Source organism: Rhinoderma darwinii, chromosome 4 (assembly GCF_050947455.1).
Source record: "Rhinoderma darwinii isolate aRhiDar2 chromosome 4, aRhiDar2.hap1, whole genome shotgun sequence".
Taxonomy (NCBI): Eukaryota; Metazoa; Chordata; class Amphibia; order Anura; family Rhinodermatidae; genus Rhinoderma; species Rhinoderma darwinii.
In genome coordinates this window covers 185,931,060-185,952,307 of record NC_134690.1, presented here as the reverse complement: position 1 = coordinate 185,952,307, position 21,248 = coordinate 185,931,060, and the positions used below count along the sequence as shown (strand labels likewise).

Here is a 21,248-nt window from a genome sequence, read left to right as displayed (position 1 = left end):
AATAAAAAATTACATTTTTTTCCAAATAAAGGAGAAAAAGCACCCCAACATTTGTTAAGCAAATTCTTCAGAGTACGGAAATACACCATATGTGGTAATAAACTACTGTATTAGTAGGTTAGTGAAGAGAAAAAAACGGATCTATCTCGGCGCTGCTAGGTGGTAAAGGACGAGGAAGAAACAAGTAGTCTCTTGTGATATTGCTGAAACTTCTTTTATTGCAGTAGCAACGCGTTTCGACGCCGAACTGGCGTCTTCATCAGGCATAAAAAATGTTTAAAATAGGACAGTATATATACACACACCACTGAGTGGTGATTGGCCCAATTCAGATGAGGCAAAGATTGACATGTAAAAAACCGCCAAAAAACACTTTGGGGGTCAAAGTTCAAATTAAATAGGCAAATACAAAGAAAACAATGTGCACTGATGTTAAGGTGATAACCATAAAAAAATACATATAATAATACTAGAATTAAACATAGTTAAAATATATAACGGAGAATGAGTCAAAAGAGAACAGCGTGTCACATCTGGATTTCGGAACTAGTGAAAGATCGGCTTTTTATTAAAAAATGCAGGTATATATAGAAGAAGTATCTAAAGTAGTGGTAAGACGCCAAGGATGAGTGTTTATTTTTATTTTTATTTTTATTACTTGCTTTTTACTTTTAAAACATCTCGGGAGAGTCTGTCAGTTTCGGATTTTTATTGTGTAGAACGTTGTCAAGGGAACCATGTAAACTACGGAGGCCGGGGAGGACCAAAATTGGAAAGCATGAAGTGGAACGCACGTGGTGGAACGCACAGTGGCCCGCATGGTGACCCGCATATTCGGCAGGTTAGTGTGGGCGACATCGGAGAAGAACGAAAGGCTGGGAATAACCAGGTAGGGAAACACATCGTATGACATTAGTATGTGTGTGCATGAGGTGGAACGCATGTGGTGGAACGCACTGTGGCCCGCATGATGACCCGCATATTCGGCAGGTTAGTGTGGGCGACATCGGAGAAAAAAGAAGAAAGGCTGGGGATAACCAGGTAGGGAAATACATCGTATGCCATTAGTATGCGTGTACATGGGGGGTGTGTGTGTTGTTTTGACTTAAAATGTCCGGGTTTAGAATATCGGGAACGTGGTTAGTAGTGTTTCCAGGCGAGTAGAGTCTAGATGCTATTAATGTAGTTAGTCCAAGCTTGATTCCGAAATATCATTTAGGCCCCTTGGATGTAGTGTGTCCAATTTAAAAATCCAATAATTTTCCCGTTGTTTCAGTTTGTTGAACCTATTTGGGACATCAAGGGGGATATGTTCTATAGGGGTGATGCTGATTAGATTAAATTGGCATTTATGTATCAGGGCAAAATGCCGTGACACACTATGTTTCACGAAACCTGTGTTAACGTTAAAGCGGTGGTTATTGACCCGGGTTCTCAAGCATTGAGTGGTTCTGCCAATGTATTGTAGTTGGCACGGGCATTCAATAAGGTAAATCACATATGAACTCCCACAGTTAAGGAAGGTTCTAATGGGGAAAGATTCTTTGGTTACCGTGGATGTATATGTATGTTTTTTATTACAGATGATGTTGCAACATAGGCAACGGGAATGGCCACATTTGTAGGATCCTTTCAGATCGGACATAAAATGCGTATTGGATGATGATTGTTTTTTGATCCTACTGGGGGCTAAAATATTTTTAAGATTTAGGGACCGCCTAAAAGTGATGTTGGGTTTAACCGGTATCAGGTCTTTTAGAAAGGGGTCGCTCTTAATGATGTGCCAGTGTTTGCCCAGAATTGTTCTGATAATTCTGTTCCCTTTATTAAACGTTGTAATGAAATTGGTTTTGAAATTATTAGCAGGTAATGTTTTTTTGAGGGACGGATTTAGGCAGGAGTGTTGTGTTAATTCAGTGGCTTTTGTTCTTGCGCCTTCTATTAGTTTCGGGGGAAAGTATTTATCGATAAAACGTTTTTCCAAAACATTACATTCCTTTTGATAAAGTTTCTCTGTACTGCAGTTTTTCCTGATCCTCCTAAACTGTCCAAAGGGTATGTTTAGGAGCCACGGGCGATAATGGGCGCTTCTGAAATCAATGTAGCTGTTGACATCAACCTGTTTGAAATGGGTTTGTGTGATGAATTGGTTGTTAGTTTTATCATGGCTGAGGGTAAGGTCGAGGAAGTCAATGGAAACTGGGGAAAATGTGTGTGTGAAGGTTAGTTCGAAGGTGTTGTGGTTGAGGTTTTCAATGAATTGGGAAGCCTCCTCGTTGTTTCCTTTCCAGATTATGAATAAATCGTCTATATAACGCCTGTAAAGTAAAATGTTATTCTTGAACTGATGCGGGCTATGGATATAAGTATTTTCGAAGGCACCCATGTAGAGGTTTGCATAGGCTGGTGCGTTCCACCTCATGCACACACATACTAATGTCATACGATGTGTTTCCCTACCTGGTTATTCCCAGCCTTTCGTTCTTCTCCGATGTCGCCCACACTAACCTGCCGAATATGCGGGTCACCATGCGGGCCACTGTGCGTTCCACCACGTGCGTTCCACTTCATGCTTTCCAATTTTGGTCCTCCCCGGCCGCCGTAGTTTACATGGTTCCCTTGACAACGTTCTACACAATAAAAATCCGAAACTGACAGACTCTCCCGAGATGTTTTAAAAGTAAAAAGCAAGTAATAAAAATAAAAATAAAAATAAACACTCATCCTTGGCGTCTTACCACTACTTTAGATACTTCTTCTATATATACCTGCATTTTTTAATAAAAAGCCGATCTTTCACTAGTTCCGAAATCCAGATGTGACACGCTGTTCTCTTTTGACTCATTCTCCGTTATATATTTTAACTATGTTTAATTCTAGTATTATTATATGTATTTTTTTATGGTTATCACCTTAACATCAGTGCACATTGTTTTCTTTGTATTTGCCTATTTAATTTGAACTTTGACCCCCAAAGTGTTTTTTGGCGGTTTTTTACATGTCAATCTTTGCCTCATCTGAATTGGGCCAATCACCACTCAGTGGTGTGTGTATATATACTGTCCTGTTTTAAACATTTTTTATGCCTGATGAAGACGCCAGTTCGGCGTCGAAACGCGTTGCTACTGCAATAAAAGAAGTTTCAGCAATATCACAAGAGACTACTTGTTTCTTCCTCGTCCTTTACCACCTAGCAGCGCCGAGATAGATCCGTTTTTTTCTCTTCACTAACCTACTACCTATCAGCGGTTTCCTTCGGCAACCGGTTTTGGATCTGGCAGCAGCACTCGTGGTTTAACCGCTTTTACCCTAAAGCCTTCTGGTGAGCATGGTATTTATTCACTCCATCAGTTTACCCTACTGAGTTACGCTATGTGGCGCCGTGGTCTTTTTTCTAAACTACTGTATGAATTCACATCAGGGCTCAGAAGGGAAGGCGCGCCATTTGGCTTTTGGAGAGCAGATTTTGCTGGATTGATTTCTCTGCACCATGTCGCTTTTGCAAAGCCCCTTAGGTACCGGTACAGTGGAAACTACCCAAAAGTTACTCCATTTGGCAAACTACACCCATTGAGGAATTCATATAGGGGTGTAGTGAGCATTTTGACCCCACAGGTGTCATAGATTTTATTAGAAATGGGCAGTGAAAATGAAAAATTAAATTTTCCAATAAGATTAGATCAAAATTTTTCATTTTCTCAACAAAGTAGAAAAAGCACCGTAACATTTGTAAAGCAACTTCTTCAGAGTAGGGAAATACCCCATATGTGGTCATAAACTGCTGTTTGGATACACAGCAGGATACAAGGGAAGGAGCGCCATTTGGCAGTTGGAGCGCAGATTTTGCAGGATTGCTGGGTGCCATGTTGCATTTACAAAGCCCCTGAGTTACAGGTACAGTAAGAACCCTTGAAATGTGACTCCATTTGGTAAACTACACCCCTTGAGGAATTAATCTAGGGGTGTAGTGAGCATTTTGACCACACAGGTTTTTGCTAAATTTATTAGAACTGGGATGTGAAAATAGAACTCTTTTTTTTTGTGAAAAGATGTAGTTCTAGCCCAAATGTTTGCATTTTCACAAAGACTATAGGAGAACAGCACCTCAACGTTCGTAAAGCATTCTCTCCAGAGTAAGGCAATACCCCACACGTTGTCATAAACTACTATTTGTACACACAGCAAGGCTCTAAAGGGAAGGTGCCCCATTTAGTATTTGGAGTGGAGATTTTACAAGATTCGTTTTTTGACACCATGTTGCAATGAGCTATAGTACTAGTACAGTGGTACCCCCCGAAAAATTACCCAACTTTGGAAACTAGATCCCTCAAAGAATTTATCTAGGGGTGTAGTGAGCATTTTGACCCCACAAGTGCTTTGCAAAAATGAGTACACAATAGATGTTGCAGATTGAAAATTGCTGTTTTCCACAGACATGCCATTTCAGTGCCCAATGTGCTGTGCCCAGCTTGTACCACCGTAGACACACACCTCATAAATTGTTAAGCAGGTTCTCCAGAATACAGTAATACCCCATAAGTGGTCATAAATTCCCGTTTGGGCACACTGCCAGGCTCCGTTGGACCACCATTTGGCTTTTGAAGCGCAGATTTTGCTTGGTGTTTTACTGGTATTTCAGCTTATAATGTGGGGGCATATGTAAGCTGGGCAGAGTACATCAGGGTATATGTAAGCTGTGCGGAGTACATCCGGGTATATGTAATCTGGGCGGAGTACATCAGGGTATATGTAAACTGGGCGGAGTACATCGGGGTATATGTAATCTGGGCGGAGTACATCGGGGAATATGTAAACTGGGCGGAGTACATCGGGATATATGTAAACTGGGCGGAGTACATCGGGGTATATGAAAGCTGGGCGGAGTACATCAGGGTATATGAAAGCTGGGCGGAGTACATCGGGGTATATGTAAGCTGGGCGGAGTACATCAGGGTATATGTAAGCTGTGCAGAGTACATCAGGGTATATGCAAGCTGGGAGGAGTACATCAGGGAATATGTAAACTGGGCGGAGTACATCAGGGTATATGTAATCTGGGCGGAGTACATCAGGGTATATGTCAGCTGGGCGGAGTACATCAGGGTATATGTAAGCTGGGCGGAGTACATCAGGGTATATGTAAGCTGTGCGGAGTACATCAGGGTATATGCAAGCTGGGAGGAGTACATCAGGGTATATGTAAGCTGGGCGGAGTACATCAGGGTATATGTAAACTGGGCGGAGTACATCAGGGTACATGTAAGCTGGACAGAGTACATCCGGGTATATGTAAACTGGGCGGAGTACATCAGGGTACATGTAAGCTGGACAGAGTACATCCGGGTATATGTAAACTGGGCGGAGTACATCAGGGTACATGTAAGCTGGACAGAGTACATCCGGGTATATGTAAACTGGACGGAGTACATCAGGGCATATGTAAGCTGGACGGAGTACATCAGGGTATATGTAAGCTGTGCAGAGTACATCCGGGTATATGTAAGCTGGGCGGAGTGCATCAGGGCATAATAGGATGATGTAATAATGGGGAGAATTAATAATCCATGGATTGGTGTGGTCGCTTTGAACCAATCCTTTATGCACAGTCTGGGTTTTTGAGGTATTATCCAAAATATCTGCGCTCCTGTATTGCCTAATCTTTGACTTTTTCACTAGCCCTATAAGCAGCACAAGGCCCTAAAGTTTCCTCATCTCCAGCAAATGACGATGTGGGGTATTGAGTGAAATTCTACTGGACCTAAAAAATGAGTCTGGGCCGTCATTTAGCATCATTGCGTTTTGAGAGTTATAACATGTTATTTTTCCATTGACGGAGCTGTGTGAGGGCGCGTTTTTTTGTAGAACGAGCTGTAATTTTTATTGGTTCCATTTTGGGGTACATGCAATTTTTTTTTTTTTATCACTATTCAATTTGTTGGGAGATGAGGAAACCAAAAAGCAGCAATTCTAGCACAGTTTTTTTTTTTTTTTTTTTACAGTGTTCACCGTTCAGTATAAACAACATGTTAACTTTATGCTGCAGGTCGATACGATTACAGCGACACCAAATTTATATAGTTTTTTTACTTTTCACTACGTTCCCACAATAAAAATACTCTTTTCTAAAAAAAAATCATGTTTTAGGGTCGCCATTTTCTGACAGCCATAACTTTTTTATTTGATATCGCTGCGGGAGGGCTTGTTTTATGCGTGACAAACTGTAGTTTCCATTGGTACCATTCTGCGTTACTTGCAACTTTTTGTTACATTTTTTTTGAGACAAGATCACCAAAAAATAAAATATATTGTTTTTTATAAAAAATTTGTACCGTGTTCACCGTGTGGTAAAAATTATGTGATATTTTTATAGATCAGGCCGTTCCGAATGCGGCAATACCTATTATGTATAGTTTTTTTTCTTCATGTTTTCATTTTTTTTCTAATTATAAAAGGAGTTGATCAGGGAAAGAGGGCGATTATTGTTTTTATTAATTAAAACTTTCATTTATTTATTTTTCTTTAACATTTTTTTTTTACCTATTTCACTTCTTTTTTTTTTTACACTGACCTGAGGACTTGAAGATCTGGTCTTCTGATCCCCGGTACAATACTCTCGACTACTGATGTAGTGCAGTGTATTGTAATTGTCATTCATTATCTGACAGTTAGCGTATTAGGTCCGACCTCGGGACCTAATAGGACCTAATAGGCTTTCGTACCTGGGTAACCAGGAAGCCTAGCAACGGCTTCCTGGTTGCCATAGCAACCATCGCCACCCGCGATCCATCGCAGGGGGAGCCCCCTCCCTCTGTCAACCACTTCAACGCGGCGGACGCCATCGATAGCCGCATTGAAGGGGTTAAATGGCGGCGATTGGCGTTGCAGCGGGATGTCAGCTGTGTATTACAGCTGACAGCCGCTGAAGATGAAGCGCGCACCGCTCCTGTGCCTGCTTCATCTACTGGGCATGACTGTACGCCCTTTGAATCTGGACGTACAGTCACGCCCAATAGCAAGAAGGGGTTAAAGTACCAATAGTTAAAGGTATTTTTTTCATTTAGACTTTAGAAAGAAAAGACACTATGAATCGAATCATACTTGGTCAATGTTTCACTCTAAAAGAGAAATTAGACTGCAACTTACTGCAAGAGCTTTGGACAGTCTGGTCCTGAAGTCATTCAAGATTAAGGTAACAATATCCTTGTGTGGAATGAAAGCAAACCCTTTAGAGAGGAACACTTTTCGTGGACGCACTAAGTCAAGGGCAGCTTGAAAGGGAACCTTAAAATAAGAAAAAATAAATTTCAAAATTAAACCAAAGTAATCAAATGTGCAAAATCCTGGATAAAATTGGGATAGGAAGAAGACTAAACATGAGGTACATTACACCGTGTTCCAAATAATTATGCACATTGGATTTAAGTGTCATAAACATTTAATTATTAGTTTTTCAATTAAACTCATGGATGGTATTGTGTCTAAGGGTATGTGCACACACATTAATTACGTCCGTAATTGACGGACGTATTTTGGCCGCAAGTACCGGACCGAACACAGTGCAGGGAGCCGGGCTCCTAGCATCATACTTATGTACGATGCTAGGAGTCCCTGGCTCGCTGCAGGACAACTGTCCCGTACTGAAAACATGATTACAGTACGGGACAGTTGTCCTGCAGCGAGCCAGGGACTCCTAGCATCGTACATAAGTATGATGCTAGGAGCCCGGCTCCCTGCACTGTGTTCGGTCCAGGACTTGCGGCCGAAATACGTCCGTCAATTACGGACGTAATTAGTGTGTGTGCACATACCCTTAGGGCTCTTTGGATCATTGTAATCAATCTCAGACACCTGTGATAATTAGTTTGCCAGGTGTGCCCAATCAAAGGAAAACTACTTAAGAAGGACGTTCCACATTATTAAGCAGGCCACAGGTTTCAAGCAATATGGGAAAGAAAAAGGATCTCTCTGCTGCCGAAAAGCGTGAAATAGTGCAATACCTTGGACAAGGCATGGAAACATTGGATATTTCAAGAAAACTTAAGCGTGATCATCGTACTGTGAAAAGATTTGTGGCTGATTCAGAGCACAGACGGGTTCGTTCAGATAAAGGCATAATGAGGAAGGTTTCTGCCAGACAAATTAATAGGATTAGGGGAGCAGCAAACAGCAAACAGGTATTTGAAGCCGCTGGTGCCTCTGGAGTCCCGCGAACCTCAAGGTGTAGGATCCTCCAGAGGTTTGCAAGTGTGCATAAAGCTATTATTCGGCCACCCCTAAACAATGCTCACAAGCAGAAACGGTTGCAGTGGGCTCAGAAACACATGAAGACTAATTTTCAAACCATGTTGTTTACTGATGAGTACCGTGCAACCCTGGATGGTTCAGATGGATGGAGTAGTGGATGGTTGGTGAATGGCCACCATGTCCCAACAAGGCTGCGACGTCAGCAAGGAGGTTTTGGGCTGGAATCATGGGGAGAGAGCTGGTAGGCCCCTTTAGGGTCCCTGACGGTGTGAAAATGATCTCTGCAAAGTACGTAGAGTTTATGACTGACCACTTTCTTCCGTGGTACAAAAAGAACCACTGTGCCTTCCGTAGCAAAATTATCTTCATGCATGACAATACACCATCTCATGCTGCAAAGAATACCTCTGTGTCATTGGCTGCTATGGGCATAAAAGGAGAGAAACTCATGGTGTGGCCCCCATGTTCCCCTGACCTCAACCCTATTGAGAACCTTTGGAGCATTCTCAAGCAAAATATCTATGAGGGTGGGAGGCAGTTCGCATCAAAACAGAAGCTCTGGGAGGTTATTCTGACATCCTGCAAAGATATTCAAGCAGAAACTCTCCAAATACTCACAAATTCAATGGATGCAAGAATTGTGAATGTGATATCAAAGAAGGGGTCCTATGTTAACATGTAACTTGGCCTGTTAAGTTTTTTTTGATTGAAAGAGCTTTTGATTTCTGTAAATATGACCTCCTGATGCTGCAAATTCAACAAATGGCCATTTTAGTTCTCTTTACAACCTTTAAAATGTTTTGATCTCTGTTGTGCATAATAATTTGAAACAGTGCATTTTTAGTTTTTTACTTCTAAAAAAAAAACCTGTTATCATTAGGAGATTTGTTCAATAAAATTTGCATTATACTCCAACGGTTGATGGCTTGAAGATTATACTGACTGTCATTTACATCGACTATTTAGGAAAGTCAGCGAAAAATAACATTTGCATAATAATTTGGAATGTGGTGTAGATGGAGACTGGAGACTTCTGTAAAATGTTAAGAAACACAGAGGAAAAACTGATATAATTTGTTCAGGGGCCAGAGTGATACAGAGACTCTCTTTTAATAGGCACAACTCAGGGTTTTTAGTTTTGCCCAAAATTCTTTAAAGGAGCACATAAATATTTAGGCCGGATTCACACGAGCGTATTCGGTCAGTGATATATGGTTCATATGTTGGCTGCATTTCCCGACCGAACACACTGCAGGGAGCCGGGCTTCTAGCATCATAGTTATCTACTGACGCTAGGTGTCACTGCCTCTCCGTGGAACTACTGTCCCGTACTAAAAACATGATTACAGTACGGGACAGTTGTCCTGCAGCGAGGCAGTGACACCTAGCGTCATAGATAACTATGATGCTAAGACCCAGCACCCTGCAGTGCGGTTGGTCCGGGAAATGTGGCCGACATACGGACCGTATATCACGGGCCAAACACGCTCGTGTGTAGGAGGGCTTTAGTGTGAGTGTAAATGCGTGCAAAATCCACATGTATTACATGTGGATTAGGCCTTATTCACACGGGCGTTGCGCATCTTGGACGTGAAAAACAGCCGTTTTTCACGTCCGAGGTGCATCCGTGCTCTGCGGGACGCGATATCACGAATCCCCCATAGACTAGAGTCTATGAAGGGATGCATGAAAAAAAATAGGACATGCGTGAAACAATGACCGTGCTGCAAAGTGTAAAATCTGCAATAGAAGCATGCTGTGGATTTAAAAATCCGCAGTATGCCCTGAATTGCCCACATTTTTTTCTGCTACATGTGGATGGGGTTTTTAAAACCACATTCATGTTTTGTACTACAGAAGTTTGTAGGAATCCACACCAAAAATCTGTGTCAAATTCACTATTCTGAATGTGGCTTTAAACATCTCCCAAGTCATTTGGTGGGGGTGACAATGACTAGAATGAAAGGGCTCCTGAGAACTAGAGAGTGCTGTCCACTTTGCCTCCCCTTAGTATATTTTTTGAGTGAAGCGAACAGTCTAAAGTCCTATTCAAACTAATAGGATTGTAATGCCCTTTTACATTCACTCAAAAGGACAGCAGAATGAAGCTGACAAAGTCAAATGGTAAAGCATTCACTACAATGCCTCAGCAGCTTCATTCTAGAACTCTGTGCCTAAATATCAGTGGAGTCCCTCAGCTCAGACCACCGATCGCCACTGCTCAGATTTAAGTTACTGATCATCTGCCGTAGGTTTGATTGGCCCTTTTATATTATCATTTTATAATTTCACATTAGAATTTTGGAACCCATCAATGTGAACTTCTCACATGTCTATACAGAAAATCACCTTTGAGTAGATTTCCTTTCAAACCTGAGAATTATATTTTTGTACAAAACCTTCTAGACATATATATATAGTCGGTTATTTATTTATTTTTCTACCTAGATTTCTAGGAATCCTAAAAACTAACACCAGAAACTGAACATTTTGACTGCTTATTCTAGAAGGAACAGCCTAAAGAAAGTTTCAGATAAAAAAGAAACCTACTTTGTAAAATTCACAGTCTTCCAGTTTAGTTGTGCTCAGGCCAAATGAAGAATTGATCAGATCGTCCTGATGCAGCTTCTTTTCTTCTTCACCAATCTACAAGAAATTTGTGGTATTAATTTAAGCATCTCTCAAAAGACTTATCATTCTCCAGTCTTTAAAATATAATGTCAAAAAATAGTTTATATTTTCAATGCTTGCACAGATAAAATATTTTATTAAAAACTTACAATGTCAAGGAATGACATATGAGCAACACAACTCCCTTTTATTTGGTGCCACCTTGTTTTTCTCTCATATCACTTTCTTTTTTTCCAGATATTTCCTAGTAGCTAATTATTCCTGAATTAATTGCTACACACGATGAGGGTATATTCACACGCGGCAGATTTTGTTGCAGAAATTTCCTGCGTCTGAAAATCAGTTCCATTCCTCTGAATGGGGTTGTTTCTGCGTCAGGTGCATGGATTTTTCCAAGTTCCATTTAGATGAATAGAAATGATTTTTAGTCAAAGAAAATTTCTGCAAAAGACATTTGCCACGTGTGACTTCAACCTTAGGTTGTCAGATGCAGTCACACAGGTTTTTATCCACAAACAATAAACACTGGAGCAATTTGAACTGTTCTGAATGCCAAATCGGTTCTATATTTTGTTACTCGCATAGATGTCCAAGAAGTACAGCTCTACCTCAACGTGAAACTTTTACTAATTCTAAGTATTTGCCCAAAGGGAGCTACTCGGGTCATGTAATATACCAGTGTCGCCAATTCTTTTACTCTGGTCCCCAAATGCAAGTTTCCAAGGACCTCTATCCACTACACAGTAGGTCCTTAACCACTTGCGGACCGCCCATTGACTATAAACGTCCGGGCAGTTCACAATGAACTCTGCAAGGACGTTCCAGAACGTCCTGTAGAGTTAGCAGGTTTGCCGGTCCCCGGTGGCATTTAGCTGCGTCATACAGCTGTATCACGGTGCTTCAACCGGAGACCATTCAGCGTGGTCTGCGGTCAAGTGATTGTTGTGACAACCTATCACAGCGATCATATTGCTCGTCCCAGCAGCGCTTGTGCGCCGACTGTAAGGAGCTCCATGATACAGCTGTCTATAGACTGCTGTATCACAGAGCGTCATCTAGAGACCACTCAGTGTGGTCTCTGGTCAGGTGAAAGCTGTGACAGCCGGTCACAGTGATCACCAGTTGCATCTTCTCTCTCTCTCTGGCAGGCTGCCACAGAGGGAGAAGAATAATGTCATTTTCAATAAATATTTTTTCAGTAAATAAATTTGTCTGTCTGTTTATCCGCTACACGGTGACTTTGGCCACGTGCGACACAGTTCGCCCGGCCAAAGATCGCTATGTCCCGTAGCCTACTTTGCATGTAATAAAAGTCAATGTGGTTGCAATCGATATACAGCATCTAATCCATTACAATACGGGGGGCAGGCCCATCTAACTTGCCACCGCTTCACCCTCCTGTATCCGGCAGGGCCTCATAGAGGACTATTAGAAGCACGATATACTCAAATACATTAGTATTGAAGTATATCATGTAAGCAATTCAACGCCCCTGCGGGGACTAATAATAAAAAGGAAAAAATTAATTAAATTTAAAAAAAAGCTTTTCTAATTGTTTCCCTAGTTATGTTAAAAACAAATTAACAGTTAACATAACTAGTATTGCCGAGTCCGTAAACGTTCAAACTATTACAGCATAAAGTTATTTAATCCGGTTGGTCACATCAGCTCACCCAAAAAATGAAATATAATTGGTATCAATAAAAACTACAGCTCATCCCGCAAAAAATAAGCCCTCACATCGCTCAAATCAGCAAAAAAAAAGTTACGTCTCTCAGAATATGGCAACAAAAAACAGCTTTTTTCTTTTTAGCAAATAATTGGGTTTTTTAAAATAAAAGTGGTAAAACATAAAAAAAAACACGAAATTTTGTATCGCCATAATCGTATCAACCTCTCGAATAGGGTAAAATGTAGTTTTTACCGCCTGGTGGACGCCACAAAAATGCAACCCCCAAAAATGACGTAATCGCCGTTTCTTGCCAGTTTCACCCCACAAATAATTTTTGCCACGGTTTCTTGGTACATTATATGGTACTAAAAAATGGTGAAATGAAAATCTACAACTCGGCCCGCAAAAAATCAAGCCTTCATACGGCTATGCCGACGAAAAAAAATCAAAAAAGTTATGGCTTTTGGAAGGCGAGGAAAAAAAACTAAAATTAAAAAATTAAAATGGCCATGTCCTTAAGGGGATATTGTTGATAAATGCCTGAAAGAACTAGGAAACACCAAAGACTGCAAAAATAATTCACTGGAGTCATATCTCCTATTTACATTTTTCTTCATGCACAGAGACAAGGGATGCATTTTCTATTGTTCTACTAGTATTAAATGATGTCCAAGCAAACAAGACCAAAGGACATTACAAACTTTAGTATAAAAATATACTAGTAATAAAGCAATATACACACACGACAGTGGGAAAAAAAACTAAGTCCATTAAAAACGAGTCAACTGTCAGTTTTTCATGGCCGTTTTGCACCAGTGGGTCTTCAAATTTTCAGCCATTTCCCAGAAGTTTGACCGTTTTTAATAGCAGTTTGTCATGCATTTTTCATGCCTGTTAAAAAAAAACGGATGACCTTCATTCGTGAGGGTTTTATTTTGTCCCAACCCCCTTAAACACCACAGTGCCGCAATGCACCTGTAGATAGTGCTAGTGCCCACATAGTGCCAGAGCCCACATAGTGTCAGAGCACACAGATAGTGCCACACACAGTGCCCATGTAGATAGCACGTGTCCCCTGTAGATAGAGCCCATATAGATAGTGCCACAACCCCCCTGCAGATAGCGCAACACACAACCCACCCTGTAGATAGCGCCACACACAACCCACCCTGTAGAAAGCACTATTGGAGCTCCCTCAAGGAGCAGAATCCATGGATAGAGCATTGCCGATGCTTTGGCCGGGGATTCTCGCATAACACAGCCCCTAACGTCACTGTCCATATAAGCACAGTGACGTCAAGGGCTTTCCCAAGACAGGAGCCCCAGTCAGAGGGCTTGCGATACTCTGGCCAGGGACTCCATAGTTGAAAGCCCTGACATCACTGTACATATATTGACAGTGACGTCACAGGCTTCCCCGGGCTCAGTGCGTAAAGTAGTGCTGTGCTCGGGGAGTCCCCGTGTGAAGGGATCAGTTTTTAACAGCCGTCACAAAGACTTATTTCTGAAAAACAGCCATTAAAAACAAATCTATTGACTACTATGGGGGTCTTCGGGCCGTGAAAACGGCCAAAAATAGAACATGAGGGCCAGTATTCATGGGCCGTTTTTGCCGTGTGAATACACCCTTAGAACGACATTGTTCTGAAAGCTACCTGTGATTGTGCATCGTTGTCACTAAAATACACAATGTCTAATCGTATTATGCAGCACTATGATTTTATTCCATGGCTGTACATGTTAGACTATGGTAAGAACCTAAATGTTTCCCATTGCCCACAGACCACTTCTGAGCATCATTATTTTTGGTTCTAACTTATTAGATTCTACATCATCAGATTCTCTCTCATATTTTTAGGTTAGTGCACTTTCTGTCTTAGAAGTAAAATAATAAGGTGTTCCAGTAGAAATCCATTTTCATGCCAGGGAGAGGGTTTTCTCTTGGACAGGTTTACTTGAAACTTGAAGTAAAAAAAAAAAAAGTGTGTGCTCAATCCAGTAGTGCTTGCTTTAGCTGCACCTTGTCAAGTAAGCCTGTCCAGGAGAAAACCCTCTGCCTGGCATGAAGATGGAATCCTACTGAAACACCATATACTCTTAGGGCCAGTTAACACAGAGTTTTTTTACACGCTTTTTGACGCGGAAACCGCGTTGGAAAACGCGTCAAAAAACGTCCGAAAATGCCTCCCATTTCAATCGGAGGCCGAGGCGGTTTTTTTCCCGCGAGCGGAAAAACCGTCTCGCGGAAAAAAGAAGCGACATGCCCTATCTTCGGGCGTTTACGTCTCTGACCTCCCATTGACATCAATGGAAGCCAAAGAAAGCGTATTTTTCAGCGTTTTTTTGCCCGCGGGCAAAAACGCTGCGAAAAGCAGTGCGGAAACTCCAAACGGAATTTTGAGGCAGATTTTCCACCTGCAAAAAAACTGTGTGAACCCAGCCTTATTTCTGAGATAAATACGGCACGAACGTCAAAATATGAGAGAGAACCTGAGGACATAGAATCTAGTTAGTATAAAAAATGCTGATGCTCAGAAATGATCCGTGGCCAATGGGATACATTGAGCTTACCGTAGTCTTACATGTACAGCCATGGATTATAATCATCTGTAAAGTGCTGAATAACACGATTAGACATCATATATCTAGACTATAGCCAGAAAACCGTAGCATGCTGAGCTTTTGTACAGTGTTTTGCTAAAAATAAAAAGACCCACTATGAGTCAATGGGATCTGTCAGGAATGGATCAGAATTTATTTGTCATATTACCTTACGTATGGACAGACGCACAGTATTTTCAGTTTTGGGTTGTATCTTTTCATTAAAAACAGGGGAAATCTGCAGTACCTTGTGATGGAGAACACTTTTGCTTTCCTCTAATCTGCATAAAATACTTTCCGAACAGTTTTGTTTATGCTCTATTGAAAGGTAATATCCTAATATCGCATATAAACCAGTCATAGTAAGTATTGTATTCTGCTGCACTGAGACAGGTACTCCAAGAAGTCTTGCAATGTACTGGAGGAGATAACCAAACAAAAAAAAGAAAACAATATGGGCAGACATAAAACCCAATTCAAGGATTTTTATTTTTTTTAAGGTGAAGCAAATGACAAAGGCTATTAGCTATTAGTTAGACTCTCTCTCAAGAACATTTTTATAAAAACGATATGTTGTAAACGGGTAGCTAAATGGTGCAAGAGCTCCCCCTACGGACTGCAAACAGGAAAAAAACAATCACAGCATACAAATGGATTGGTATTCTCCTTATTTCATATTTTACCAGCTCTTCCAAGCTAAACCTAGATGAGGAATAGTAGCACAGATTTTCAATTTTCATTTTTAAGGAGTAATTTATAAAATTATAAATATATATCCGATCTGAAATACTTAAAGGGAACCTGTCGCCAGCATTTCCCCTATTAAACCAGCAATACCAGGTGGTAGTGGGTGAAAAATCATTTCTATATAACCTATAATTATCTTCTTAGTCGGCTCTGTAGCTTTAGTATTCAGCTTTTTAGTGTTCCCACCCCGTATGCTAATGAGCAGAAAAGAGTCATATCTTCGTTTGAAAAGAGTCATATCTTCATTCCTCAAGTCTTTCCGAGTTTTCCCCGCCTCCTTACTTTTGATTGACAGCTCTTCGCCTTCCACCAGCACAGAAAATCCCACGTTTGTGTATTGATGTCCTCCTCTGGTGTGAGCGCACAAAGGGACACCGGATTATTACGATAAAAGGCGCAAAATGTTTGCAGACCGTTATTTACAGTCGGAGGAGGAGTTTAGGAGAGGGGATAACGGCAATGAACTTTTGATAGCAGCGGCCAGTGAGGGATAAGTAAAAGTTCAATAGGTGAAATGCTGGTGACTGGTTCCCTTTAACCCCTTAATGACCAGCCTATTTTAGACGTTAATGACCAAGCCATTTTTTACGTTTTTCAATCGTCTCATTCAAAGAGCTATACACTTTTTATTTTTATGTCGACATAGCTGTATAAGGTCTTGTTTTTTGCGGGACAAGTTGTAATTTTTAATAGCACCATTTTGGGGTACATAGAATTTATTGATTAACTTTTATTAACTTTTTTTGGGGGGGGGAATAGAAAAAAAAACAGCAATTTCGCCACACTTTACGCCGTTTACCATGTGGTATAAATAACACAATAACTTTATTCAGCGGGTTGTTACGATTGCAACGATACCAAATTTGAATCGTTTTTGTATGTTTTACTACTTTTACACAGTGAAAACACTTTTTTTTCAAAATTATTTGTTTTTGCGTGTCCATATTTGAAGAGCCGTAACGTTTTTATTTTTTCGCCGATGCGATTGTATGAGGGCTTTTTTTTTGCGGGAAGACTTGTCGTTTTTATCGGTACCATTTTGGAGTAGATGCGACTTTTTGATCACTTTTTATCACATTTTTTTTTAAGGCTGGATTCAAAGAAAACAGCAATTTTTTTATTTTATTTTTTACCACGTTCACCGTGCGGGTTAAATGATGTAATAAGTTTATAGTTGGGGTCGTTACGGATGCAGCGATACCAAATGTGTAACTTTTTTACTTTATTTTGTTTGTTAATAATAAAGCAGTTTGTAAGGGGGAAAAGTGGGTTTTTCATATTTTTTTTTAAACTTTTTTTTTTTAACTTTTTTACTAGTCCCACTAGGGGACTTCACTATGCGATCCTCCGATCGCATTTATAATACACTGCAATACTTCTGTACGGCAGTGTATTATGCCTGTCTGTGTAAAACGGACCGGCATCTGCTAGGTCATGCCTCTGGCATAGCCTAGCAGGCATTTACCACAGGCAGACCTGGGGGCCTTTATTAGGCCCCCGGCTGCCATCGGAGACACAGACACTTGGCGATCTTATCGCCGGGTGTCAGTTGGATGAGAGGGAGCTCCCTCCCTCTCTCCAAAACCACTCAGATGCGGTGCACGCTATTCAGCCTCTGGCAGCTGAGAGCGGGGAGATTTGACAGCTCCCTGCTCCGTTTACTTATTCCGATGCCGCGACGTAAAAAGTCTATGGCATCGGAATAAGGCCCGTTAGTGACCGACGTAGAAACACTATGGGCCGGTCACTAACGGGTTAAGAGTTTTTCCATTAAAGTCTAAATGCACCTTTGAAAGACATTTTTATGGAAAAAAAAAAAAAAACTATCAGTGTGATTGGTGCAACTTTCAAAATACTTTATTAAAAATGATTCTCACTTTTTGAGATACAGCTGCTTTGTATTCTGTATACAGTGCAACAGTATTTTGCGCTAAGACCTGAATCATTTATGAACTTTCCATTTTCTGCTTCCATTGGGGCATGGATCTAATAGGATTTAATGTATTCTAGACTCATTTTTCCACATTTAAGTTATTTATGAAATCCCTATACATATCGCCAACAATAACAATTAACTACCGCTATTATCCATACTTGGTTTTGAATTCCCACATGTATTTTTCCTTACTTTCTTACATTGCTTGCACAATCACATACTAACAGAGCATGGTTAATACATTTTATCCATGCAGGATTATCTTTCTCTCTTCCATACCAGGAAAGGAAGGCAAATTCATTCCAGCTTCCAGTCCTCAGCCCCGGGTGTGAAGAAAAAATAAAAAAAATTAGATACATATCTCCAATGGGAACAGAGGCTCCCTAGGATAACCTATGCGGAGGACAGGAAACCTGAAACGGAGGAGTGGAGGGGGTGTAAACCTTTTTATCTGCTCAGGTTTCCTGTCCTGGGATGGGCAGTCTCCTCGCACGGGTGAAGTCATGAGCGATGGAAAATACTGTTCTGCATGGTTGCGGTGGCCAATACGGTTTTAAAGGGGTTGCCTCATGAAGTCAAGCCCTTTTTAAATAAAAGTCGGCTAGTCTAACCCCTGGAAGCTGTAGTCACGGCAGGAGAAATGTTGCTTTACATAGCGGCCATTCAAATAAATAATATATGGAAGGCTTGAGTAAGCTACTGTGAAAATTACACTTTGTGAACGTCTCTCTGCTCTGGCTCATAGATGGGGTTCCAAGTGGTACATTAAAGTAAAAAAAAATAAAGTCATGTTAAATTACAAAAAAACTGTAAAAAAATAAAAATAAAAAAAACAACATACAGAAATGCATTTTTTACAATAAATAAAACATCATTAAAACATAAGTCCCAATACATAAAATCATATACACATATTGGTATCGTTGTGACTGTATTAACCTGCACAACAAATGTATAGTGTCATTTATGATGATCGGTGTATGCAGTAACCTGAAAAAAAAAATGCTTTTTTTTTCTGCATGTTTTGCAAAATAAAAATGTATATAAAATTTAAACGTTAATGTAAATGTACCATAAAATGGCACCTTCATAAACAACTCGTCCCGCAAAAAAACAAAGTGTCGCGTTCTGAATACAGTTAAAGTTATGAATGCCGGGATGCAAAAAGGTAAAAAAATAAATCCAAAAGTTATTCTCTCTTCAAGTTATAGTTTTGATACCGAGAATCACAATCCCACACAAAGTATCGGTATTGATGTCCAAATTCTAGTATCGAGGCAAATCTGTTCTACAGTCCTTTTTAGGCCCCATACACACGACTGTAAAACCACGGATGGTACTACGGTCCGCAGTTTTACGGACCCATTCGGTTCTATTGGCCGCGGACTCCTTTCCGTAGCACTACGGATGGGTGTCCGTGCCGTAGAACCGTGCCGGGAATTATGGAGCATGTCCTAGTTTTCGTATTTTACGGGCCGTGCTCCCATACTTTGTACGGGAGCACGGCCTGAAAATGCGGGCGGCCGGCCGTGCCCGCAATCGCGGGTTGTGATTACAGGCACGGCCGTGTGCATGGGGCCTTATTCTGGAAATAAGTGGCAATCCAAGATCCCAGATCTCCCCAATGTGATCTTCTAACATGTACCTATGAAACATCAGAAGATCATCCTGACTAGGTTTACCACATGTATCATAGACATCAAGCAGTCCAACCATTTCTGGCCCAGAACTTCATCTGTCTGGCAGATTATCGGATGCAGTGATTAATAACGTATTCATTTTTCCCTATGTATATAGTCATATGGGGCTTGTTTTTTTTTTTAAAGACCCGACTTTGGGGCACATATTATGTATTGGTTTTTTGGGGTGGAGAGGGGAATTATTTTTACGCAGTTTAACATGTCATTTATACCTTATGGTAATGGGCTTGACCAAGTTTAGAAAAACATGGCTGTTTCTTTTCAAAAACAGCGGCACACCCGTCCAGACGTTTTGTGTTGTACTCCAGCTCAGCCCCATTCACTTCAATGAAGAAAGGCTGCAATACCAAACATAATGTATGGACAGGTGTGCCGCTGGTTTTTGAAGAAAGCAGCCCCGTTTTTCAAATAACCCCTTGAACTTTATTCTATGGGTCATTACGAATCTTGGCAATACCAATTTGTTTTCCTTGTTTTAGGTTTTACTAATTTTGCAAAATAAAAGCACTTTTTATTGAAAATAATTTGTTTTTTTGTTGCCACATTCCGAGAGCCATAACTGCGACTGTTCCATTAACTGTATGCCAGTGAGAGCACCTCTCCGTGACTTCTTTAAAAGGTGAGAAAAAGTACACTACATAAAAATAATCCACAGCGCCCAAAATAGTGCAGTATTGATTTGAAATTCATAGAGCAACATCTAAATCTGAGCTTTCGCTAAAGCTCAATAAAACTGTCTGGAGGTTCCAGCAGATGTCAAGGATTGCTGTATAGTTCAGAGTATTGATTTTTATAATGTTCAAAGAATTTTCATGTTAAAACACCTGAGTGTCATATGCCAGGGCCGTTACAATTGCAGTCAACACTGCCAAAAGTGAAGTTGTATGGGTCATTTTGGAACCAGGGACAACAATTTATAAACAAATATATTTGTACAGCAAGTGCATACTCCACTATAGTTACTTACAGCAACATATTCCAAATCGTTGAACTTCAAAAACTCTTGGACCCTTTCTTTTGCCAAACAGCTAAAGCGGAATTTGAACAGGTCCATTTCCTGCTGTATAAACCATCGTCTCAAATCTTCCCTACAAAGAAAAAAAGCAAAGATGTTATTAAAACCAGGGTAAACATTAGTAATTCAGAAGACATTATACCAAGCATAAAAAGAGAAACTGCAGAACTTCATTGTTTGTCGAGAAGAGTTTATTCACCAAACCAATCTATATTTCCTACAAACAATTAAAACTTTTTATGGAATACGAATTAAAGTCCTGGAACCTTGACGTTGTACACTGTGAAGCACCCCCTGGTTCTCTATTGTGGTTGTGCTGCTTTTTTATATGTTGGAGACATTACACCATCCTACAAAGTGTATTCTAGTCATTTTCTTCATTGACATAAACAACAAAATTTTTTTTATCAATAATAATGTTGTCCAAAATCTAAACCACATTCATGAGAGGAGAGAAGTGAAACAGAAAGCTTGTATACATTTGAATTGACCATTTTTCCATTACTTTTTACAACATTTATCCATCGCGTAAAATGAGTCATGTTTACAGGTCACGGTTGCACTTCGGGGATTTCCTAGTGCCTTGAAACACCCTTTTGAGCAGTTTAACCCCTTAATGACCAGCCTATTTTAAACCTTAATGAACAAGCCATTTTTTACGTTTTTCCATCGTCGCATTCCAAGAGCTATAACCTTTTTATT

At 40.5% G+C, this 21,248-nt stretch overlaps 1 protein-coding gene across 3 annotated transcripts in view; it reads right to left on the bottom strand.

The window, feature by feature from the left end:
• PRIM2 (DNA primase subunit 2) overlaps positions 1-21,248 on the bottom strand; it is a 151,037-nt gene that overhangs the window by 104,867 nt on the left and 24,922 nt on the right. For all 3 annotated transcript variants that reach the window (XM_075864147.1, XM_075864145.1, XM_075864146.1), the window contains 3 exons: positions 20,499-20,619; positions 10,795-10,890; positions 7,144-7,281 (listed from right to left, as the gene is read on the bottom strand). In XM_075864147.1, the coding sequence (XP_075720262.1) occupies positions 7,144-7,281; positions 10,795-10,890; positions 20,499-20,619 (355 nt within the window). The remainder of the gene's footprint in view (positions 1-7,143; positions 7,282-10,794; positions 10,891-20,498; positions 20,620-21,248) is intronic.